General features: G+C 50.0%; 7 protein-coding genes across 7 annotated transcripts; 3 read left to right on the top strand and 4 right to left on the bottom strand.

Moving 5' to 3' along the window:
* Positions 1-215: 215 nt before the first annotated feature.
* Aud_002022 (putative MFS transporter) lies at positions 216-2,129 on the bottom strand (the record flags this gene model as incomplete). The annotated part of the gene is made up of 8 exons (XM_043296024.1): positions 216-567; positions 624-828; positions 880-942; positions 996-1,338; positions 1,387-1,431; positions 1,484-1,701; positions 1,760-1,871; positions 1,926-2,129. 8 exons carry the CDS (start codon positions 2,127-2,129, stop codon positions 216-218), a joined length of 1,542 nt encoding a protein of 513 aa, XP_043151959.1.
* A 2,860-nt stretch (positions 2,130-4,989) lies between these two features.
* On the top strand, positions 4,990-5,583 carry Aud_002021 (uncharacterized protein; the record flags this gene model as incomplete). The annotated part of the gene is made up of 1 exon (XM_043296023.1): positions 4,990-5,583. One exon carries the CDS (start codon positions 4,990-4,992, stop codon positions 5,581-5,583), a length of 594 nt encoding a protein of 197 aa, XP_043151958.1.
* A 2,508-nt stretch (positions 5,584-8,091) lies between these two features.
* On the top strand, positions 8,092-9,547 carry Aud_002020 (succinate--CoA ligase subunit beta; the record flags this gene model as incomplete). The annotated part of the gene is made up of 6 exons (XM_043296022.1): positions 8,092-8,133; positions 8,187-8,259; positions 8,334-8,430; positions 8,488-9,242; positions 9,288-9,409; positions 9,464-9,547. The coding sequence occupies 6 exons, from the start codon at positions 8,092-8,094 to the stop codon at positions 9,545-9,547; spliced, it is 1,173 nt and encodes a 390-aa protein (XP_043151957.1).
* Positions 9,548-10,700: 1,153 nt separating this feature from the next.
* Aud_002019 (putative sensor histidine kinase/response regulator) lies at positions 10,701-14,616 on the top strand (the record flags this gene model as incomplete). The annotated part of the gene is made up of 4 exons (XM_043296021.1): positions 10,701-10,783; positions 10,843-11,687; positions 11,739-14,315; positions 14,369-14,616. The coding sequence occupies 4 exons, from the start codon at positions 10,701-10,703 to the stop codon at positions 14,614-14,616; spliced, it is 3,753 nt and encodes a 1,250-aa protein (XP_043151956.1).
* A 620-nt stretch (positions 14,617-15,236) lies between these two features.
* On the bottom strand, positions 15,237-16,593 carry Aud_002018 (LysM peptidoglycan-binding domain-containing protein; the record flags this gene model as incomplete). Its single annotated transcript, XM_043296020.1, has 3 exons — positions 15,237-16,272; positions 16,328-16,518; positions 16,576-16,593. 3 exons carry the CDS (start codon positions 16,591-16,593, stop codon positions 15,237-15,239), a joined length of 1,245 nt encoding a protein of 414 aa, XP_043151955.1.
* Positions 16,594-18,505: 1,912 nt separating this feature from the next.
* Positions 18,506-19,180, bottom strand: Aud_002017 (nitronate monooxygenase; the record flags this gene model as incomplete). Its single annotated transcript, XM_043296019.1, has 2 exons — positions 18,506-19,032; positions 19,174-19,180. The coding sequence occupies 2 exons, from the start codon at positions 19,178-19,180 to the stop codon at positions 18,506-18,508; spliced, it is 534 nt and encodes a 177-aa protein (XP_043151954.1).
* An 834-nt stretch (positions 19,181-20,014) lies between these two features.
* Positions 20,015-21,061, bottom strand: Aud_002016 (sterol desaturase family protein; the record flags this gene model as incomplete). The annotated part of the gene is made up of 1 exon (XM_043296018.1): positions 20,015-21,061. The coding sequence occupies one exon, from the start codon at positions 21,059-21,061 to the stop codon at positions 20,015-20,017; it is 1,047 nt and encodes a 348-aa protein (XP_043151953.1).
* Positions 21,062-22,399: the final 1,338 nt, after the last annotated feature.

The raw sequence follows: 22,399 nt of genomic DNA, 5'->3' as shown, positions 1-22,399 counted from the left end.
AAGGGAGAGGGGGCGAGGAAAAGGAATTGTCTCTCGAAATGACGAAACCACAGCCAGTCGCAGCGGATCGATGCATTTGTTACGGACTATATTCTACTAAACTGGGATATACATGGATATTTTTTGCACCAACTTAGTTTTATTCTATCATCTTATTTCGCTGATTGACTTTAGAAAGAGAAAGAAATATATAATAAAAATTTGACGGTATCATCCTATGAGTTGTTGCCCGTGACCGCTCCCCAAATGTAAGCTGCCCAACCCCCAAGTGTCAGTAACAGAAGCGCTGTGAAGCAGTAGATAGAGATAGATTTGTTGCGAGCATAGTATGTCACTGTATGCCGCTCACGAATCATGCTAATATGCTCTGGGCCTAAGGTCAGCCGTTGTTTCCTTGTCCATTGGAGCGGCGCCAGGCTGTCAGTCATCAGAGCCCCGACTAATATCGCCAAGCCGACGGCAACAGAAGCTGCAGCGAGGAAAAGGTAGACGCGGACTACGCGGTGATACGAGTCATTGTCAGCGTCTTGCAGTGCTCCGGTAATGATGCGGATGATGATGTTCATCCTAGGGCAAGGTTAGTCTCTCTTTTTCGGTCTGTATGCGAACTCGAATACACATACGCATTGTTCATCGTAACTTTGAGGGCATAAGCTGAGCCAAAGACGGATTGATGCCATAGCGTTGTGCGAATGCTGTCAATGATGGACGTGGGGCCAAAGGAGACGGCAATGGCATATATTCCAAACGAAGCGGCTGTTCCAGACTTGGTCTCGGCGAAGTTGACCAGAACCATACTGAGGAACATCCCGATTCCACAGACGCATACTGGTAGATGTCAGATAGATTGAACCCACGGGTTGGCTTGGGGAAACTTACAAACACTCGCGCGATTCCCTAGGACATCAATAAAGACGCCCAGACATGGGACCAAAAAGAAACCTGCTAGAGTCAATGATGGAATAAATTGAACGAGAGAAGCTGACCATCCGCACCTGCATATAGTGACAGAGAACTGTACCATCCTGCTTTAACTGAATCCACTTTGAAGCGCTTCTCCGCCAGCTCGGTTGCATTCTGGCTAAAGACCAAGGCAGTGGATGTCTGGAATAAGGAGAATGCCATGACAGCCCAGAACATCCAAGGGAGTTGGAATATTTTCTGAAGTTCGAATTTTTTGTTCTTCTCAGTCAGAACCTCTTTACTAGCCGCGTCCCGCCTTCCTCTGTAATGGATATTGCAGTAGCGGTTGAAGAACCAGAATATGATTGTTGTAGCGTTGGTGAAAAGGTTCATAAAGACAGAGGTCCAGAAGACCCAAGCAAAGTTTCCAGTTTTCTACCCAGGTTAGTGATGCCGCTTCAAGTCATGACAGGAACTGCTTACTTTGGCAATAACGTTAGCAGTGGATTTTCCAACGAATCCGCCAATCTAGAAGTTTGGGTTAGCGCAGTATCTCAACAAAGTCGAGTAGGGGCAGCACCTTTCCAATCGCTAACTCAAAGCCAAGAGTAGAAGCAAAGCCATTGCTTGGGGGAAACCATGAAGAGAACATCTTGTACTGGGCGATCTGGGTTGCAATATCTCCAAGAGCTAGGATGACTCGACCCCCAATCATGAAGTTGAATGAGCGCACTGTAGTAGCTGCAGCAACGAGTATCGACCCGATGGTATAAATGACATTGCCGTAGATAATCATCTCTAGAAAGATGTCAGTCACCAACAAGGAGGCATGGGATCAGCAAAGGTGTTGACAGACCTGCACCTCCAATCCGATCCGTGATGACTCCACTAATCAACATGAGCACGGTCGCCATGAAGTCTTCACTGGCCTCCAAGAGGGAAAACTGAGTGTTGGAGACATGCATTTGCTTTGGCCAGTCAGTCGTTGTCTGTAGAGATGTAATGTGACTGTGAAGACCTACCTTTTTTATGGTGCTTTTCATGGCCCCTGTAACTCCAGAGCTCCAATGAGAGCCAAAACTGATGCATGAGATGAGAAATACAGCAAGGATTTTGGCCAGTAATGGAGGTGGGCGTTTGTCATCAACAGCAGTATCGTGCTCTTCCTCGGAAGGGGTCGACACGGCTGGCTCTTTTGTCTCCATAGTTGACTTGACCGGCTCCATGACAAGGGGAGCAACGGAGTGGAAGTTTTGAATGGGGGGAGAGATAGAAACTAGAAGAGGTCGGAAGTCATGGACAAAGGGAAACAGGGCCAAGGTGTCAACTCCAATGACATAGACTGACGAACAAGTTAAGTATTTCCGGGAAGACGATAAAAATTCGATCAGATAAGATTTTGGTGGACACGAAATGGGTTGTGGGACACTCCCAGAGCCCCCAGCATTGTCATCGCTGCATTAGCCCTGGTGGGACTGCCTCTTGGCCGGTCACTTGTATTGGTTCGGGACGGTCGAAGCCAAGACAAACTACAGACTGATTGGCTCTCCAACCGTGTGGGACACGCTGCCCATTGGCCAGATTCTTAAATTGAGTATTGATTGATAAGATTCGGCGACCTTCCGAAGCTCCCAGTGGATCATGTTACCTAAACCGGTCACGCAGGATCAGATTAATGAGGATTCACATTGCTCCGATATCGACCGAGTTCCGGTTGTCGGCTGGGCATTGGCCACGTGGTACGTAGATTCATTCGCTCATCAGATTAAAAGGCTTGGACTCTTGCCTTCAATTCTCCAGAGAGTTGTCTGCCAGAAAACCACTGAAGGTGCATTTCCTGTTAACTGAGAAACAAGAGATCTTTCAGCCATGCCAATCAACCACGATAAATTTGGCCATTTCACTGACGGTACAGAAGGTCCTCTGATCCTCCGCTTTCAGTGCTCAGCTGCAGCAGTAGCAGTGGAGATCCAAAGTGACTACTCCATATTCTGCAGCAAGAGTGAATTACTGGAAAATTCAGTATAGTGTGCCTAATCGGGAAAAGCGACTTGCTACCACTTAATATTGTGATGCGTGGCCTATCAAAATAGCCTCCCGCCTGTTTAGAATGACTATTACTCGACGCTCTTTGCGCTCCCTTTAACGGCTTGATGACTCTAACTAATGGGTGGCCTTGATACCACAGCTCGTCATGGCTTGGTGGTCATGCCATATCTGACCTATATGCATGGCTGTATTGGTGCACTGTGGCTTCCAGTATGGGCAGTTCATCAATATTTATGCCAGGGTGAACTCATGCTTCGCCCAATCCTGAGTCCCATAATCTGTTCCTTCCTCGGCACCACTCTGGTACATTGTAATACGTCTATAAAGCTTCTCCTTGGTGTTACAGGTCGCCTCAGCTTCTATGACACCGAGTCTGACAGAATACCTAGTGTTATACGGTTCCTCAGCTATCACCTTGAGTAGCCACATCTTGCCAATTCCAATAGCGGTCTTGGATTGTCGTCGAAGTAGAGCTCACGGTCACCATCTCTCCACTCATCCGAAACATTTACCTCTTTAGCTGGACAGGAAATCGTGAGCCTGGCTGACTTAATGATCCTATGCGGTAACGACGGATCCATAGGCATAACGTCACATGCAAGAACCAAGCATGGGTCATCTTCAAAGTCACTCGAATAATAAACGGGATGATCGCGTGAGACCCACGACCACGATGGCCCAATGTGGTCCTTATGCGGTGCGCGACGCCCAGTTTGCTGGGACACGCCAAACATGGGATCTCTTATGGCCCACTTCCGAAAGCAGATCACGTTTCAACGTTTTCGACCACATCCTGGCAACGTTTGTTCTCAGAGATCCGTCGATCTCGATCTCGGCCACCATTCCCATTAACGCGAGTATCCTATCGGTTGGATTAGTTACTACTCGCTTGGTGTACTCTCTTACAATTGTGTGTCATCGAAGGGATGAGGCTTGGGCCAGGCCGCGGTCCCTGGACACGGCGGTCTCTGCGACGTCCTCGCTCGCTCTCTCACTGGAATGCTCCTCTCCGCTCCCATTTACACTTTGAGCTATGTGCCGGCCTTAAGAATTAGTGTCCGTTTGAGGCGCCGTAAGATATATCAACGGGCTCGTACCTAGAAGGCTGGGCAGTGCCTCAATCAACAGGGATTCCAAGCATTCTTCCAGTAGGGCGTAACGGTAACCTTCCGTCATCTATCTCATTGCCTATGCCAATTGTTTTCAGAGTATCAAGCTCTTGTGGGATCCGAGGAATAATGCTGCCGTCCGAGTGCACGATGCGTGAGGCGCACCGCAAGGCAGGCAGCGGGCCACTGGCCGTCCGAAAAGAACATAAGAAGACGTGGGCAGAGAAGCAGTGAACCTATCCGTTATACCACAGCTAGTGACAGTCTGAAGAATTCAAGGACAAGAAAGAGGGAATTCAATTTCCGTCATTACCTAGGATATCTTGACAGAAATACCTTGCCAAAAGGGTATGGGGCAGGAAGAAGACCCTGCTGGGGAACTCCCCTCTAAAATCTTGACTTTAGAGACGCGTGGGTTGCACTGCGAGACTGGTATATCAACAAGCCGGCTCATATGACTGAAACCCATGAGTAATTATGACGCCACTTTAGGCTTCAGCATATGGCTGGGAACTTCGAAGTATAGGGCTGATACCATAGACAAAAATAGCAATTCGCTAGCTTCCAACTCCTGATATCTATCGTGCCCTTCACTTATACTGGTCAGCAAGCCTTCGTGTAACTCTATTTCGTGTGCTTGTAAAATTGGAGAAACTCAGCCAATAATGACAATTTTCAAAGCCAGTACCCTCCAATGAAGGGGAGCTTCGTATTTGTCTCAGAAGCTGGGTCATATGCCGACCAGCTGGCAAAGACCAACTCAGTCAATGCTAGAGGTAAATGCGAGGTGTCTCATGCAATGGATCTTTACTCTTTGATGGGTAGTTATCCGTATATAGAGCATCGATGCTCTCGTATCCGCCGGGACTCCAGTATTCGACCATCAGTCCATTATTGAATCAATCAAACAGGGAACAAGATCATAATAATGCATACACCAACTCCTCTGACCATCTGCACTGTGCTTACTGTCCTTGCCAGTTGCTTCATGGCATCCTGGGCTCAAGATGCACCTGCCATAAAAGACTCCACTATCCTGCGTTCAACTGTCAGCTGCCCCGACTGTCCAGAGAGAAACTGCTACAAGTGCACACTCGGCCATGAGAAAACTCTTCGAGCAAGCACAGGCGGCCTGGCCTGGGTGCGCTTCCTGGTTGGTTTCAAGCTCCCTGTCCCAGTCACCGATGGAACGAAGTGCACTGTGCAGTTCCCTGCCTTCATTCGGCCCAATCCGTTCGCTGTGAATGTAACCGTCGCCCGAGCACTATCCTCGGACTGGGACGAAGATACAGTGGATGGCGAGAATGCTCCCGAATCTGGCGACATCTTTACTAGCAGGCTACTTGAGCCGTATCAAAACATGCAGACAATGGATATAACTGCGGCATGTAAGGGTGCGCAGGCCAACGGGGAATTTTCGATCTACGTTGGTACCCAGTCCGACAGTATTGAGATATGGTCCAAGGATTCTGGTGCTCCTGCGATTCTCCATGTCAGTGCGCCTGTGTGCAAGGCATCCTAGACATTCGACATTCATCTCGCTGCGGGGAATCAAGAAAGGGACAGAAGCAGATCGCTGCCACCAGTCCGCTGAACGAAAACCATGGCAGTTCTTTAGTGATTCGGGGAGTTATGGTACGTGTCACGTTAGTGATGCTTAATTTCCACTCTCAGAACTTTTAGCTCTGTGTACTATTACTGCATGTTTTATGTATCTATGTTCTAGTTTTCTCTGGAACCTTCGCAGGGAGTAGGCAGTCTAACGCAGCACTGTCTTTGGCTTATCCATGAATTGAGAAATTGCGAATTTTTTTCACGGCGAGCCAGAAAGCTACATTGCCAGGCACCATGTTATAGGTTGTAAAAGACTATGGGTGTATCAATCTCCACTAGCCTATGTGCTACTGTAGTTATCAACACTGTTGGAGTAAACGCAGATTTGGCTTTATTCTTCGCGCCTGGTGTAAGGCTTGATGTGGATGGTGGTAAAGCCACTGGCGTCATGGTGATTGGCGTTTCAGTTCATGCTTAAATTGTCATTGGAGATGGTGTCTTTGCTGTCGTGATGTTCCAGGTGACGTCTTATTTGAAGTAGTCATGATAGCAGATGTATGACATGTCACTCTGCTGCTAGTAAAAGCCATGGTTCCCACATCTGTGAATTATTTTTACAGAAGACAAAAACCACACTCTGAGAACCGACTCCAGCATCCTAAAACAGGTTTTCTTCTTGGCTGGTGGAAACAACGCAATCGCTCCTGGACAGCGCTTTCGACCTTCATCTCCTCGCCTCGCCAGCCTCCCCTCCAGTTAGGAGACACCTTGAGCACTCATTGAAATACTTCCAAGGCCGACTGCTCGTCGCCCCTGCCACCCTCTCGCCCTCTATTTCTACATTCCATGGACGGCGTTTTGCACACAGATGAGCGCTGGCCTGTCCGCACTCGCCTCGCAGTACCCTACCCTTCCCACCATGTAATTAGTTAGTATCACCACCAAGGAGCTACCTGACATGGCAAAGGAATATGGTGTCTCTGTAGCCCCCTGGTCATCTGCCTGCGCAGTGGCCAGGTCCTTAAGTTGATCTGAGGTTCTGAACCCACCAGAGTCCGCAATGCTCTGGATCGCCATGCCGCTGTTAATGCTAATGCTGTCCCTGCTGCCCCGGCTCTTACTCCCGAACAGCCGAAGGCTCTCATCACTCGTCTTACTGAGTTGGTCAAGTCTGCTCCTGCTATGTTATTCATGAAGGATACACCCAAGTCGCCTCTGTCCTGTTTCAGTCGACGGTTAGTGTGTATTCTGCGTGAGCACAGCATTGATCATGATTTCTTTAATCTCTTGGCCGATGAGGATGTTCGATAGGGTCTGAAGAAGTTTCTGAATGGCCCACATTCCCCCAATTGTGGGTTTGACGGTGGGCTGGTTAGTGGCTTAGATATTGTAAGTCTGTCTGATTTGTCCAACTGTGCCATATCGTTCCTGGTCCCTTGTTTTAGGTCCGCGAGAAAATTAGCGCCGATCCTGATTTCATGAGCCAGTACTCGGCCAGCAAAACCGTCGCTTAGGAGGACTCTGCATGATACCCGAGCCTGAACGGCGCCCCATATGCCCCACAAGTCTTGGGTGTGCATCGGTCAACGATATCTTCCAATTGTACTTGAGTAATCGAACCAGATCCGCCGAAGTGATACGATGTTTGAGGTCATCTTGATTGTGACGGCGAAGTTCCTCGTGTGAAAGAAGGCGAGGAGATGATATGACTGAAACCTCGCATTGTAATGATTGTGTCCGAGCCAGATGAGTGGGCTATAGTGGAGTCGGCCTCAGCCATCCTGTGTATGTATTTCAATTAATTTACGAGGCTAGCTACCATGTGCCATTCCAGTACAGCACAATGATATATTACTGAAACAACCTAGATCAGAGTCAGATTAATATTGGTCTTCGTACAGAAAGTGGTGAAATTGTAGTGAATCATCGACGTCACGGAAAGCTTAACTAGTGAGGGTTGTACTATTGCCACACTCCATCGACATCTTCCACGACCAGCTGACTGTAACAGATGGTTGTGCCAGACTGAGTTTTGTCCAAAGGAAAGAATGAAAATAGACTTCGTATGTGGCTATAAGGATGCATCCCATGTGACTATTTGCCTATGTCACCGGGCATTCACTTGAGTTTCTGCTACAATCCTTTTTAGTAAATTGGAATTTACTATTTCAGCGATTGATTCTTCTTACGGCTACGATAATACCTTTGGGCTATGTCTCAGAGGATCCGGATAGTACTCGCATTCTGAAACAGCCTTCTGGAGGCTTTGATCCTTATAGTTCTGAGATTTTGATCTTCATGTCCCATACTCGTGACATATGCAGGGTTGCATATGAACTCCGATTATCAGAAATGTTTGGCCGCCGGGTCTCACAGTTTATTCATTATGTGCGCAGATTTGGAAGGCTCAACTTGTGAATCCTGGTTTGACTGTTAGGTATAGGGCTGCAGAGTATCCAGACAGCAAATACGGCAGATGAGCCTCCTAGAGCACCACTCCCACAAACTTCTCGAGCAGGTAAGACGCCCTTATTTAATGCGGTGATCCGATGCTCAGTGTGCTATTATAAGTATGCAATTCCAGTACCACAGGGATATGTGGTCACAAATCCGGGGGATGCAGAGGCTGTTGTGTCATCGATTGGTGAGCCCTTGTTGAACTATTGAAAACGCAAAGAAAAAAAATGACTAAGTTACCGCGTCGGTGATCTGGACCAGGTGCGCCGTCGGTTCTCAAGTCGCAAATTCTGGCTGGAGGACGCGGCAAGGGAAAGATGAGCAGTGACGGCAAAGGAGGAATCCGAATCGTTGCGACGTGAGTACGGCGGAACAAACTCATTTGATTCCACGAAGTTGACAAGAGAATAAACAGACCAGAGCAGGCGTTTCAACATGCGTCCAGAATGCTTGGCCATTACCTGACTACTCAGCAGACGCCACCAAGTGGCCTTCTCGTCACGAAATTATATATCTACAAAGCAGTCGACGTTGAACAAGAATTCTATCTTTCATTGACGTTCGACCGCGAGCGATACAGTCCGGTTATCCTCATCTCTGATCAGGGTGGTGTGAACATCGAGTCCAACCAGGACAAGCTGCACAAGTTCTGGTTCAACCTTTCCCAGGGCATCACTGCTGAAACCATGGCCGAGATTCAGAAGCAGTTGTGCTTCAAAGACGAAGAAATGCCGACTATCGAATCGATTATCAGACAGATGATCAAGCTTTTCAAGGAAAGGGACGCAATTCTTCTGGAATTGAACCCGCTTGTGCGGACTCCTGAGGGGAACTTTGTCTGCCTGGACGCCAAATTTGATTTTGATAACGCCGCCCAGTTCCGTCAGCCAGAGATATTCAGTAAAGAAGAACACATACCAGGCTTTGAAGATGAATACGAGGCTCAAAAGCATGGTCTAGTATATATCCGCTTGAAAGGCCACATTGGAAATATCGTCAATGGCGCCGGACTGGCAATGGCCACTAACGATCTGATCAATCTACATGGTGGAAAATGTGCCAACTTCCTGGACATAGGAGGCAAAGCGACCACTGAGACACTGCTCAAGGCTTTCGAGATATTGAACCAGGATCAACAAGTCAGGGGAATTTTCATCAACATCTTTGGAGGTACGTGGACTCCTCCATAACGGAAAACACTCCTAATGGATCAAGGCATTGTTCGTTGTGACATGATTGCCGAATCCATTATCCAAGCAGCATCGGCACTAGGAGGGTTCAGGGTTCCTGTAGTAGTCCGGCTGCAGGGCACTAACTGTGACGCGGCCATGAAAATGGTAAGCCAGCATAGCTTTTCCCTAGGAGTAACGAAGCTCACCTGTGGATTGTAGCTCTCTGCATCGGAGATGGACATCAGCACTGAGACAGATTTTGAGAAGGCCGCTAAAAGAATAATTGGGCTTACATGGAGCTAAACTGGTGATAGGATTTTGAGTGGTCTGTCTTTGGTGCTTAAAAAAAGGATCCTACCAATACAATCGAACACATATTATGTATTATATTGAGAGATGGCAGTATGTACTTGCAAATTCAGTTTGGCATTGATAATATCAAACGTCCGTGACATGTGGATCTTATGATCGACTGCACTAGCGAGGGCCTGACAGTGATGATCATCATGTTCCAGGCTCCTCTGTCCGAGATTAATTCATCTTACTGTACGGAGTACTCCGTAACTGAGAGGACAATTCAGTTACAATACAACAATTTAGACATCTTGTGCTCTTCTCAGTAAATCATATCTTCCCCCTGCTGAGTGCCGACCGGAGCAGCTCAGCTCAGCACTCGACTCAAAAATCAGATCGCATGAATGGTCACGTGTTCTGACTGGCATACCTCCAGACTAAGGATAGCAAACCGTTCTAATTGGCTGTTCTTAAGTACGATATTCCATACACTGTGGCTCTAGAGGATACAATCCACATTGTCATTTTTGGCATCATCCCTGACGCTGCTGCCCCGGTCGTTTCGCGTGCTGTGGACTTTGACAGGGTGGGTCAGGGGCCAGACTCGCTGGATCTGCGACCAAACCACAAATAATGCCTTACAAAAGAGAATGTATTATTCTATTGCCTCAAGGATAGATCTCTTGCTAATCTTTCATCTAGTATGGCTGATTCCAGTCTCTCCTCACTTTCTTGGCTTCGCACTTAACCTGGACTAGGCTTGCTGGCTGAATCGGAAGCGGTCGAAGGGGGGATCCTGTGGCCTGGACCACAAGCGGCCTTTCCCCATCCCGGCTAGTGTGACCTTGGACAACCAATCAATTCACGCCATCGAAATGACAAAGTACCACGATGACGTTGTGTCCCTTGGTTCCGTAGGCCTCACGGGGCCTCTTCCATGTTTCGGCGCTCGAAGTTATTCCCCATTCTACCATGCCCCCAGCAAGCCAGTGGTCCTCTGATCAACAATCAATCGTCCCTCCTTAACTTTCTGGTTTTCCTTTTCCAGCAGCGATCTGTCGAGATCTGCCCCCCCCCCAAAAAAGCATCAATTATACCTGTACGGCCTCCCTCGAATCCTTAAGCCATGTGCTAGTGAGAAAGATGAAGAACGAACCATGAGATGTTAGAGGTCTCGGAATTTAGCACATCTGGCCGCAACCCCTCCCCCGAGATCGCTATGGCACAGGAGCGAGAATTCTACAAGTATGTGCCACGTATCCGACTCATCAAAGAGAAATTCGGATATCCTAATTCATTGCCAGGTATTGCCAGCTGCCCCAGCGTCCGGGTCTCCTCCATCGACCACCACCATCTCCCCGGACCGAAATCGATGCGGAATTGCTACCACAATCATCACAAGACACCACTTTGACGGCGCTTGCGCAGCTTGGAGCTTTACGATTGAATGTCCGACGATGCATGATCTCCCTCTTCGACCGTCATACCCAATATATCCTCGCTGAATCGACCCGCACATTAAGTCTCCAAGACGACAGGGTCCATGTCGATGGTGATGGCTTGTGGCTGGGCAGCAGTGTCATTCCGAAACCGGACGGGATTTGTCACTATTGTTGCGAGGAGGATCAGCTCAACGCCGGGCCAAAGGGTCCGAATGGAGGATATTCCGCACTGGTCATTCCAGATATGACCAAGGACGACCGGTGCAGCAAGCGACAGTATGTAGTGAACGCCCCGCATCTGCGATTCTATGCTGGAGTCCCTATTATGAGCCGTCGGGGCATTGCCATCGGCGCATTTGCAGTGAGTGACGGTCAGCCTCGTGCAGGGTTAGATCCGCTGGAGATTCGGTTCATGACGGACACCGCAGCCGCCATCATGAACCATCTGGAAATGGTGCGCTCTCATGAACAGAATCGCCGCGGGGCCAATATGATCGCAGGATTGGGAAACTTCGTCGAGGGGGCCACTTTTCCGTCGAGCAGTCTCCGAAGGAACGTACACACTCACGATGAGGATGAGGAACAGGAGTCAGGGAACCCACAGAATATTATCCCACAGACTCGACGCCATCATCAAACGCGGGCGGACGGTCGCTCCCCGCTCAAGGAACGAAGCCACCACAGGGAGGCCGCTGCACCTCCATCAGGTACCGCCATCTATCCTAGTTGATGGCATTGATCTAACCTGTCTTTCACAGGACCTCATCAAGGACAGGAGTCTGAGACACGGCCTCGAATCTCCTCCACACCCAACCACCACCGTCAACCGGAGGTCACCCTGGCGTCTGGTACAAGAGAGATCATTTCGCGCGCGGCTCGTGTCCTACGTGACTCTTTAGAGGTAGAGGGCGTTGTTTTCTTCGACGCCAGTGTTAACTCTTACGCGACTTTGGTCCGGAACTCGGACGGTCGCCAATCGGACATTGAGAGCAGTAGTAGCACAGGTGACGCTACTTCCAGCAGTGACAGTGACAATCCGACTACCGGACACTCATCGACCGAAACTGACGATTCGACTGTGTGCGACGTGTTGGGGTATTCCACTGCACTGGACGATTCCGAGAAATCGACCGGGCTAATGCGAGAATCGTTCCTTCGGTCACTTCTTCGCCATTATCCCCGTGGTGCTACCTTCAATATTGACGAGAACGGTGGGGTGTCATCCAGTGAGGGAAGCGACAGCGCCTCCGCAAGCTACGTCTCGCGAGAGATCGTCTATCGCCGTGACGAGGGCTCCAAGGTTCAGCGCCAGTGGAAACAGAGAAAACGGGAGCGAGTGGGCCTCAAGGAAGAGAACAAGGCCCTGATCAAAGTGTTCCCCGCGGCCCGCAGTGTGACCATGTTCCCTCTCTGGGATTCAAGGCGAAATCGATGGTTCTCGGGATTGTTTGTGTGGACGGCTGCGCCGCGCATCTTCAGTCTGACAGGCGAGTTGGCCTATCTCTACGCCTTTTCTAACAGCATCATGGCGGAGATCCATCGGCTGGATATCGAGTTGGCGAACAAGGCCCACGCCACACTCGTTGGAAGCATTTCTCATGAATTGCGCAGTCCACTTCATGGCATTCTCGGCAGTACGGAATTACTGACCGATTCCACGATGACACCAGCTCAGGTTGCTCTGGTCAATACCATCGAACACTGCGGTCGGTCGCTGCTTGACATCATCAACAATATGCTGGACTTTGCCAAGATCAACCAGTTCACTCGCAAATCCAGATCGTCCCGGCTTAAATCTACGAACGGCCCTCGTCGGCGGCCGGGGTTCCCTGCACGCATTGCTTCCAAAGATAAGCCGGGCTTCGGGGTCGTCAATCTCATCTCGGATGTTCAGCTAGATGCAGTGCTGGAAGAAGTGGTGGACAGTGTCTTTGCTGGTCATTGCTTTTCCGCCAAGGGGGGGCTGGTTGCCCGACCTGCTCCCCAGGTTCTTGCCCGGGATAGCGACGGAGATTTAGTGATGAGAAGTACTGCAGAGCGACCGCTTTCTGCTTTTAATGAAGCACTCACCATCATCTACGATGTTGAGCCCGGTGTGCAATGGCTGTTTGAAACACAGGCCGGTGCATGGCGTCGGATCCTCATGAACCTCTTTGGTAACGCCCTGAAGTACACACAGTCGGGTTACATCTCTGTGACGTTGAAGTGTAGCTCGTCGGCGTCCAACCCTAAGATGAAACAATTGACGTGTGGAGATGGGACACGGGAGGGCATGGGCAGTGTAACGTTGACCGTCAAAGACACTGGCCAGGGTATCGACAAGCAATATTTACAGAGCAATGTGTTCAAGCCGTTCTCGCAAGAAGACCCTCTCTCTCCAGGCAGTGGCTTGGGCCTCAGCATTGTCCATCAGACCGTGGTATCACTCGGTGGCAAAGTCGACATAACCTCCACCAAGGGCGTCGGGACGGAGGTGACGGTCACGATGGATCTACCACGCACTCCTCAGGCAGAAGTTGCGGATAATGAGCGCGACACCACTATTGTCCGGAAAGCCAAGGACCGAGTACGCGGCAAGTCGATTGGACTGATCGGATTCGGATCTGCCTCCCAACAAGAAGATGAGGCGCTTGTTCTCTTGCGCTCGTCCCTCCTTCGCATGTACAAGGAGCATTTCGGGATGGAAGTCGGTCTCGTCTCGTCGCATGCGCCGGACCAGCCGGTGTACGACCTGTATTTGGTCCGACAGGCGAACCTCGACGAAGTGGATCAGATTTGCCGGCAGGTCACAATGGCCGAGAGTGACTCGCGCAGCCCGCCAATGATTGTGATTTGCTCGACACCTCAGATGGCCCAAAAGCTATCGACCACTGCAAGCCAGCGACCGTCGACGTCGGTCTACGAGTTTATCAGTCAGCCATGCGGACCGTCCAAAATGGCCAATTCACTTCTGGCTTGCCTCAAGCGCCAAATGGAACGGCCGTCTTGTATTTCAGCTGGCGGGATTGACCCGGCGTTTCTCACCGCGGCTCACGCGAGCAAACCTAGGCGGCAGAGTGGGAATGTGTCGCGTGTCGACTTCTCCTTGACGCCGGAGAAGACCATGGTTTCAGTGACTACCACTAATGTCGATGATTCCGCTGCGGAAGTATCCACGATGGAGGCAAACAAGAAAGTTCCCTCTGTGCTATTGGTGGACGACAATGATGTGAATCTAAAGCTGTTGGTCGCTTTTATGAAAAAAGCCAAGTTTCCTTACCATACCGCTTCCAATGGGCTGGAGGCTCTGGAAGTGTACAAAACGAATGTCGGGTACATCCCAGTGGTTCTCATGGGTGAGTGGTCCTGTTACTACAACTACTCTCGGTCCCTCCAACTAACCAATTAGACATCTCCATGCCGGTCATGGACGGTCTCGAGGCGACGCGGGAAATCCGCCTGTTCGAGAAGATGCATCGCGAAGGAAGCACCAATGCTGGTCATTCGTGCTTCAAACCCACGACGGTCATCGCGCTGTCCGGATTGGGTAGCGCCCCGGTCCGGCAGGAGGCCTTTAATTCTGGGATTGACCTCTTCCTTTCCAAGCCGATCCGCTTTCAGGAACTAGTCAAGCAGATCGACGAGCTCATGCATTGATCTCTCTCTTTCGTTCACGTTGATACAGCATTTGTTTCAAACTATCTAAGCAAGGTCACAGTTACGCATTAGGATGACGGAGTCGGGCGTTTGTCTTATATACTCAGGGACGAGACACTAGTAGAGGTAGCTAGCGGGCAGGTAGTTCCTTTCATCTTCTGGCCGAGTTAGCATCATTGCAGAATCAATCTTATTCATGCCTGACGAGGAATTCACGTGCTCTGTCTTATGCCCATAATTGAACTTACTGAGCCAATCAGACATGCAGACGGAGATCGTGATGGTCAGGGCGTGAGACTACATCGTGGCCGCACGCCAGCGAATCAATACTGCCGGGGTATTTTGCCCATGGAGCAGAGGCTGACGTGGCTACAAAGATCAATCAACCAGGAATGTCCGCAGTCGCATAAATGAATACATTTTCTGTAGTCTCATCTAAGATGGTATAGGTCGTATATCGTTATATGAACAAGGGAGCAGTGATCTCGACTAGCGACAGCACTGTCACCAGCTTGGCCATCACAAAATCTGAACAAGCAAAAAAGAGCTTCTTGGATGTGCACAGACACATTTAAAACAACGATGCTAAGAAGAGTAGAAAGCGGCAAAAGGCAACAGATCTACGCCTTGACACAGTACTGGTATCCCAGCCAGAGATTCGTGCACGCCTCGTCCAGCCCGGCGTTCCATTCGAGGAGCTGCGCGGCGGTGATGCCGGTCTCGCCCTCGACCTTGAGACAGTAGTCGCCTGTCTGGATGGTGTAGTATTCCTGGCAGGAGGGAGTGGCATACGGGTAGATGGGTGCAGCCGAAGAGGACGGCGTGGCGCTCGCGGATGGGCTGGACGACGCAATCGGGGCGACGGTCGGAGTGCTGGCCGCAGTTGGGACAGAGACTGGGATAGTGGTGGCTGGGACCGTGGGTTCAGGGGTAGAGACTGTCGTGCTTGTGGTGCTAGAGCTGCTAGAGGATGTGGTAGACGCGGTGGTGGGAGTCGCGGTCGTTGGAAGGATGGTGGTGGCCGGAGCGCTTGTAGTAGTAGGAGCACTGGTGGTGCTGGTGGTGTGAGAGCCTGCGCCTCCGGAGAAAGCACTGGAGATGGCAGACGTCAGGTCGCCAATACTGTTGGGGTCGCAGCTGCTCGGTCCGGTAGTCCAACCGGTGAGACGGTTTGCAATGTCCGACGCGTAGCAGTGAGTCGCGATGCCCTGGCCTAGGTTCTTGGAGGCGGCGATGGAACCGGAGTTGTAGATACGCGCGGCGCGGTAGTACGAGGCCACATCGCCTGTTCCTCCGGCCTGCGCGAGACATTGCTTAAGGCCGTCACCGGCTGACGTGCCCGCGGTGCCATCGGTGATCATCTGGGTGATCTGGGTGGCAGGGCAAGGAGTCAGAGGGTTGCCGCGGTTGCAGGAGCCCGATCCATCGTGGCTCTGCATGAGACCAGGGTTGACAACCCCGTAGTTCGTCGTGGGGGCTCGGACACAACCGTTGCTCTCCTGCAGGACGATGGCCAGGATGAACCGAGCATCCACGCCTGTGGAGCTGGCGACGGACTGGATGCTGTTGAACATGTTCTCGATCTCCTCGTCAGAGTTGTTTTCAACATTCCACTGAGCGCAGGAGCTCTTCAAGGTGCCCTTGTTGGCCTCGAACCTATCAAACATTGCAGGTTAGCATCCGACAAGGGGCTCGCGGCATAAATACATACATTTCCTCAAAGGTCGAGATCCAGTCGCTCATGGACGGCCATCCATCTGTAACTTCGCCGGTGCCACCGAGGACAGTGTAGCCTCGCTTCTGAAGGGGCTGGGTGGAAACTTCTGTAGTCACTTCGCTGGAGGGAAAGGACGGGACAGGAAGCCCAGAAATGAGAGTGGGAAGGCTGCCAGCAGCCAAGATCTAAGGCCAGTATATTAGTATGCGGTTGTGATAGGAGTGACTGGTATTTGGACTTACAAAAGGAAGGACCAGCATGGTGGCTGTACAGAAGTGCCCGGCACGAAAGGAAGGGAATGACAGAAGTCTAGCTTACCGATCAAAGGAAAAAACATGGAAAAGAGGGGGATCACATCGCTCTTATAAGGGTTGAGTTGTGCGAGTCGATGGTCCCTTCTCCGGTGTGCCCTGAGCCCTCTGTTCCCAGCAATTGGGGCATTTCTCCCAAGTATCAGTGCATACTTAGTCCCGATATTCAGAGTACCGAAGGGCCAAGCTCACCGGAGCAATGACCATATCCAATCAGCGATGAGTGCAAGGCCGTGCAGTGCTGAACTTGAAACACGCCGTCTTCTCTTAGCCTTCCCGTAATTGGTTTGGTTCCTGAAAATCTCAGACCCAAACACGAGTTCTTCCCTTCTGTGCAGTTGATTGCACTGGAACATTCAGTTCATTGGTCGGCTTCTTGAGTAAGATCACAAACTCAATTATTCGGTCCATATTCTCAGGGCCTGCAGAGGCACCGTGGCAAATTGGTGGACTACTCGACGGTCCATACAGAGCAGTATGTTGCCTGTGGCTCGCTCAGCTCAGCTCGCTTCATTTCTTGACTTGTCAACTTACGCGGCTCATTATTCAGGAAAGTGCAAATTTTTCATTGCTTATGCTCAATAATCTTGCCCCTCCTTGAGTACGACGCCAGGAAGACCGCTACTTACCGTTTATATCTGGTTCGTTAGGCGTGGAGTGACTACACCGATGCCTTACGGCCTCATCGCTTCGTCAGTCTCGTATCAAATATTTTCTCCATCTGGCGACTAAAACCAAAGATTTGACATAAATATGGCGTCTTCTTGTGTGTCTGCTTGTAAGCATCACTTCTCATCACACCTGACCCACTTGATGGACGCACTTGTTACTGTTTAACTTTGCTGCGGCCCACCTGCCGTGGAGGAATCACCCGCTTTGTTTCCGCGGTACTACAGTATCTATCTACCACAGGTTGCATGCTTCGAAGTCTGACAGCTCATACCTCAATTTGCGAAATAGATTCCAAGTTGTTTGTCACTTTCTCAAGTCCAATCTTTTACAGGCATTTCTGCCCGACCGTCTATCTTGTCGTAGTCAGGTGACCTGACGGGGCTCGAATTTCGATTTGACCACTTTTTGATTTGGTGTAACCACAACAAGGATTATGATTATGATTTAACCCAATTGAGATGTCCTCCGTAATTTGATGGACAAACATAATCGTAAGGTAACGACGGAGTCCGCGGTGGCGTTCGTATCTAATTACGGTCAGTCAGCCTGACATGACGGACTGCGGGATTTATACAGTAGGTAGTTCTCGGCCGCATTAGTTACAGTGGAGATGTGGTGCAGGCCATTGAACGGCTGCAGTAGAATGATGCCTTTTTAATTTGTGTCGGTCCAGACCGGTGGACTATTTACTAAGTTGACAGGTTACATTGCTGTATGGATTTTTTGCACACATTGATATGCTCGGCATTAGACATGCATCCAATGAATCGATTCAAGTATTATTAAATGCTTGAATCAACTGCCTGGCCTGTGCCTGTGTATCAGTCACCACGGTGCCGGCATCCAAGACAGATTCAATCTGTCCGACTCAGCATCCCATTTCCGATGGACGTCTGACACAATCGCGCGCCCGGAATATTGGCTCGGCCAAAATTCAGCATTGCCTTGAATCTCGTCACGCACGCGTGATCTAGCAGCAATCAGTCATCGTGGCTATTCACTCCAAGAATGAGAGCAATTGTACTCATGAGTGGCAATCAGAGTGGCCTTGACCCGGTCCGAGACAGGGCATTCCGTTGTGCATAAAAACTCCTGACAGTTAATATGTATAAACTCAGTTTGTTAGCTAGCTCACTCTTGTTCCCATCACAACTCCACTTGCACCTGGACAGATACGTTGGTATCAGCTCTATCCGCAATGGTTGAGTCCACTTGCCTCGATCTCACCTAACATCAAGGTAGCTGCGACTCCCCTGCCATCCATGATCCCCCCTGCTGCCAGCAATGGAATGTTCTTCGCTGGATATTCTCTCCTCACCATATCCGATACATCCGGAAGCAAGGTTATCAGACCAGCCCCCTGCTTGAATTGATGGCCGCCGGCATCGGATCCTTGAACAGAGAGAATATCGGCCCCATCATCGATTGCTTCCTTAGCACTCTCCACCGTGCCAACTTGAACGATCTCTTTCAGTCCCCAGTCTCTGCTTGTTTTCTGCAATGCGTGAATGAGCTCCGCGTGCTGCGAGCGGCGGGTGTATGCAAACAGCCACACTGCTACTGGTCGATGTTCATTGACCAGCTGGACAAAGTTATCCTTCCAAGTGTCGGACTTCATCGTGAGACAGCCGATTCCAATTGGCAGGGCGGCATTAGAGTCGACGATACCAAAGAGCTGCCTGGCGTGGATCAATTGTTGCCGGAGATTCGCCAGCTCTGGGGATGACGCAGTGGAGTCGGCGCCTCCGCCAATAAGGCATGAATGATGAATGAGTCGTCTTCTCTATATTGTCTGCTTGGCTCGCACCTAATCCCCCGGCTTTGGCTCCGCCACAGCCATTCTGGCATTCGTCGCACCCGCCATCGGTGCATTGCATATCAGCGGCCGGGATGTCGCGGGAAAGAATTGCTGAAGCGTTTCGGATCCGATAGACATGATGGTTGATACGCTGTGAATTTCACAATCGAGAGAAATAGAGAAGTATATCAGGCATTTTAAATGGTGTAATGCATATATATTTTCAATTGTGCTGGGTATCATAACATCATATCTACTCATACTAGACTAGATTGAGGGGTTGACGCCACTCGGCCGCTAGGCTGACAGTGACGCTGACACTGATGGATGCGTGGATTACAAGGAGCAGGACAGCACAATACCCATTCTTTAGCCAATGGTAACTTATCAACATGCATTTGGAATGCAGATCCTCTTGACTGCCCACCTTTGACTGTCACATTGTCTCGCGCCTGAAACCAATACTCTACGGACCACTCAGTAAGGTAGAGATTGTAGTACGACATCCAAGACCTGGTGCAATAGCTATTGAGTCGGAGCACAGGACTAAGAGTTTGGGTATTTGCCGGAGTATTGATAGCCAGTATGTTTCTAATGATAATGCTGCTAGACAATGCTGAGCTATATAGCGCTAAGGCTGAGTGTTGAGCTGTATAATGCTGAGAACGTTCATATAATGCCTCCATATAATCTTACGATCTGAAGCCTTCTCAATCCTTTGGTACAAAAGACAATGTCAAGGTCGATGTGGTCCAAATAATTATTGACATATATTCATCAAGCCCAGGCCATACTTTGTCCTCTACCAGAATAACAGTAAATATATACAGGTAAGTTCCAATTCAGCTCCACATTCTGTTCTTCTAAGTTTGCGTCAGGCTCTCTAGCATTGGATCCTGGTCAAAATAATGGCATCCTGGCAGTATTCGCATAATCCACATTTTCAGCCACAGACTCGATTCGTTCATGACAGGTTCCAAAGATCCGATCCCAAAGACGAGTCTGCTTGCCGTAATTGTGACTCTTCCTCCAGCCCTTCCGATGGTGCAAGTCATGATCTTCAATGACAATTTCCGCATCGAACCACTGCAGCAGCCAGCTGAGAGGCGATGGGACAGTGAGATGCAAGCGCAGGCCGCTATGCCCGAACACCTCTGCAAAAACAACATACTCGTGGCAGATCCACCACTCGTAGAAGCCCATCGGGAGACCCAGCAGCCGCAGGGTGAAGTAGGTCATGATGGGCACCCCGACCATATCGCCGAATTCCTGCTCGTGGTCCGCGTATGCAGTGAGCAAAGGGTTGGGGTGCTTGGTCAGGTGGTGAGTGCGGTGATACTTCCAGAGGAAGCTGACGTCGTGCATGAGACGATGGTACCAGTAAAACCAGAAGTCGAGCACGATCCCGTACAGTCCAACCTCAATGGGTAACCAATACCAGTTCATCTGTGAGGGAAGTTGACTAGTTTGATAGGAGAAGTACACCGATAGCGCCAAGCGAGAGCCGGTCGTTTTGTACACCGAGGCAACAACTTTGCCGACCCCGACGTCGGGAACGCCATCTCGTTCATGTTTGTCGCCATCCAGAAAGCCGTATTTGTGGCCGAGTCGGCGGAGTATGTGTACCTGGTAGATGACGATCGCATTGAAGGCAAACATATATAGGTTAAAGGTGGCTAAAGGACCCAAGTTGCGCCCTGTGTACCATGCATAGGCCTGATGAAACGCCAGTGGTAGGGACGCGTAGAAGATAACCCAGAGGTTCATCGACCATTGCGGCATGAATGGTATCGGTTCATTCTTGGAGTGCACCGGTATCTCTTTGTCCAGTTCTAAAGGGTAGACGTTGAGTATGTGAATGAGCCAGTGTCCGAGGCCCCAGGTATCCCTGCTGGCAGTACGCCAGGTGGACTTCATCGAGTCTTTCGGGTTGCCTTTGGTCTCCATGGCTGTGATGGTTTCAAGGGCTTTGTGAATCCGTAGGAACCCTGAGTGATGACCCGCTGTTTAAATAGCCTCCTCGGGTTCAGTTTGCGGAGACGTCGGCAATCTGGAGAGAGCAGGACATGTGAAGAGGTCAGCAACATCCCACAACGTCAGTATATGTGGATCTTGGTTCCCAACAAAATCTGTCCGACATATGAATGGAAGATTAAGCCTGTCGATCTGGAAACTAATCCTTAGCGAGCTACCGTGGATGACCAGCATGTGAGGCTTGATGAGTGTATGTTCTCTCCACAACGAACCACCCCGCTTGGGGTACGGACCTACCTCAGAGGTCCAGATAATCAACAGCTCGAATCATAAGTATCCTGGTCGATAATGATACCTTCGCGGCGAAGTTTGGCAGATATCCAGCCATCAACCTGGAAACGCTTGGGATCCCCAAGAGACAACGCAATGCCGGCCAAAAGTATTCACAATCCCATAACCTGGTTGTTGAAATTGAAAGAGGGGAGTACTCAAACTAACCCATCTCGCATCGGCAGTTTGGGGAAGCCTGGCCAGGGTCCACCAATTTAGCGTTCGCAACCATTTCCAAATCGGGTAATATCTCGACCATCCCGCAATGATGTTATGTTGAGGTTGGTCTATGCTTGGCGGTCAGAAGACGAAGAAGGTCGCATTCAAAGATGGTCATTATGTTTTGATTGTACTATGTAGAGCGCAAGGAAGCGCAACTGACAATCAGATCAATCATATGGACAGCGACTTGCGATCACGGCCACAACAAGTCCAGCAGCTGCTTTCACAAAAACCCAACGACTTTGCCACGGTACGTCAGTGTCCTATAGATCAATAAATTATGCCCGTTAGGAGTCCTGAAAAGAGCACCATAATGCAAATGTGATCAAGCGTCAGATTCTGAGTCACTAGTGTGGATCAGTGTTGTATGGCGGGTAGCACTTCTACTTGAGGCTTATAGCCAGTTAGGTCAAGCTTGAACTTGGAAATCCCGTATGTGTCGATGCCAGGGTATATCCCGGTACATGTGAATGGCTGTTCGTAACTCTCGTGATGTCAATCAACAAACACGTTGAGAGACTCGCCGGGCTATGGAATCTCGTGGAAGAAATGCTATCTTGTGACTGTACTGAGAACCGTAGTCAACCAAGCAGCAAACGCAGCGAAGAAATGTGTTTCATGATTCGTCGCTTTATTGCAGTACTCCAGCAGTCTGAGATATCGTTCCCTAGCTGTGCTTCCCGTCGCATGTAGAAGTTTTGCACAATCAACAGGGCAGAGGTACGGCGGCTGCCTCGTGTCCTCTGACAGAGACGCGCT

This window comes from Aspergillus udagawae, assembly GCF_001078395.1.
Source record: "Aspergillus udagawae IFM 46973 DNA, scaffold_10, whole genome shotgun sequence".
NCBI lineage: Eukaryota > Fungi > Ascomycota > Eurotiomycetes > Eurotiales > Aspergillaceae > Aspergillus > Aspergillus udagawae.
This window is presented reverse-complemented; position numbering and strand designations above follow the sequence as displayed.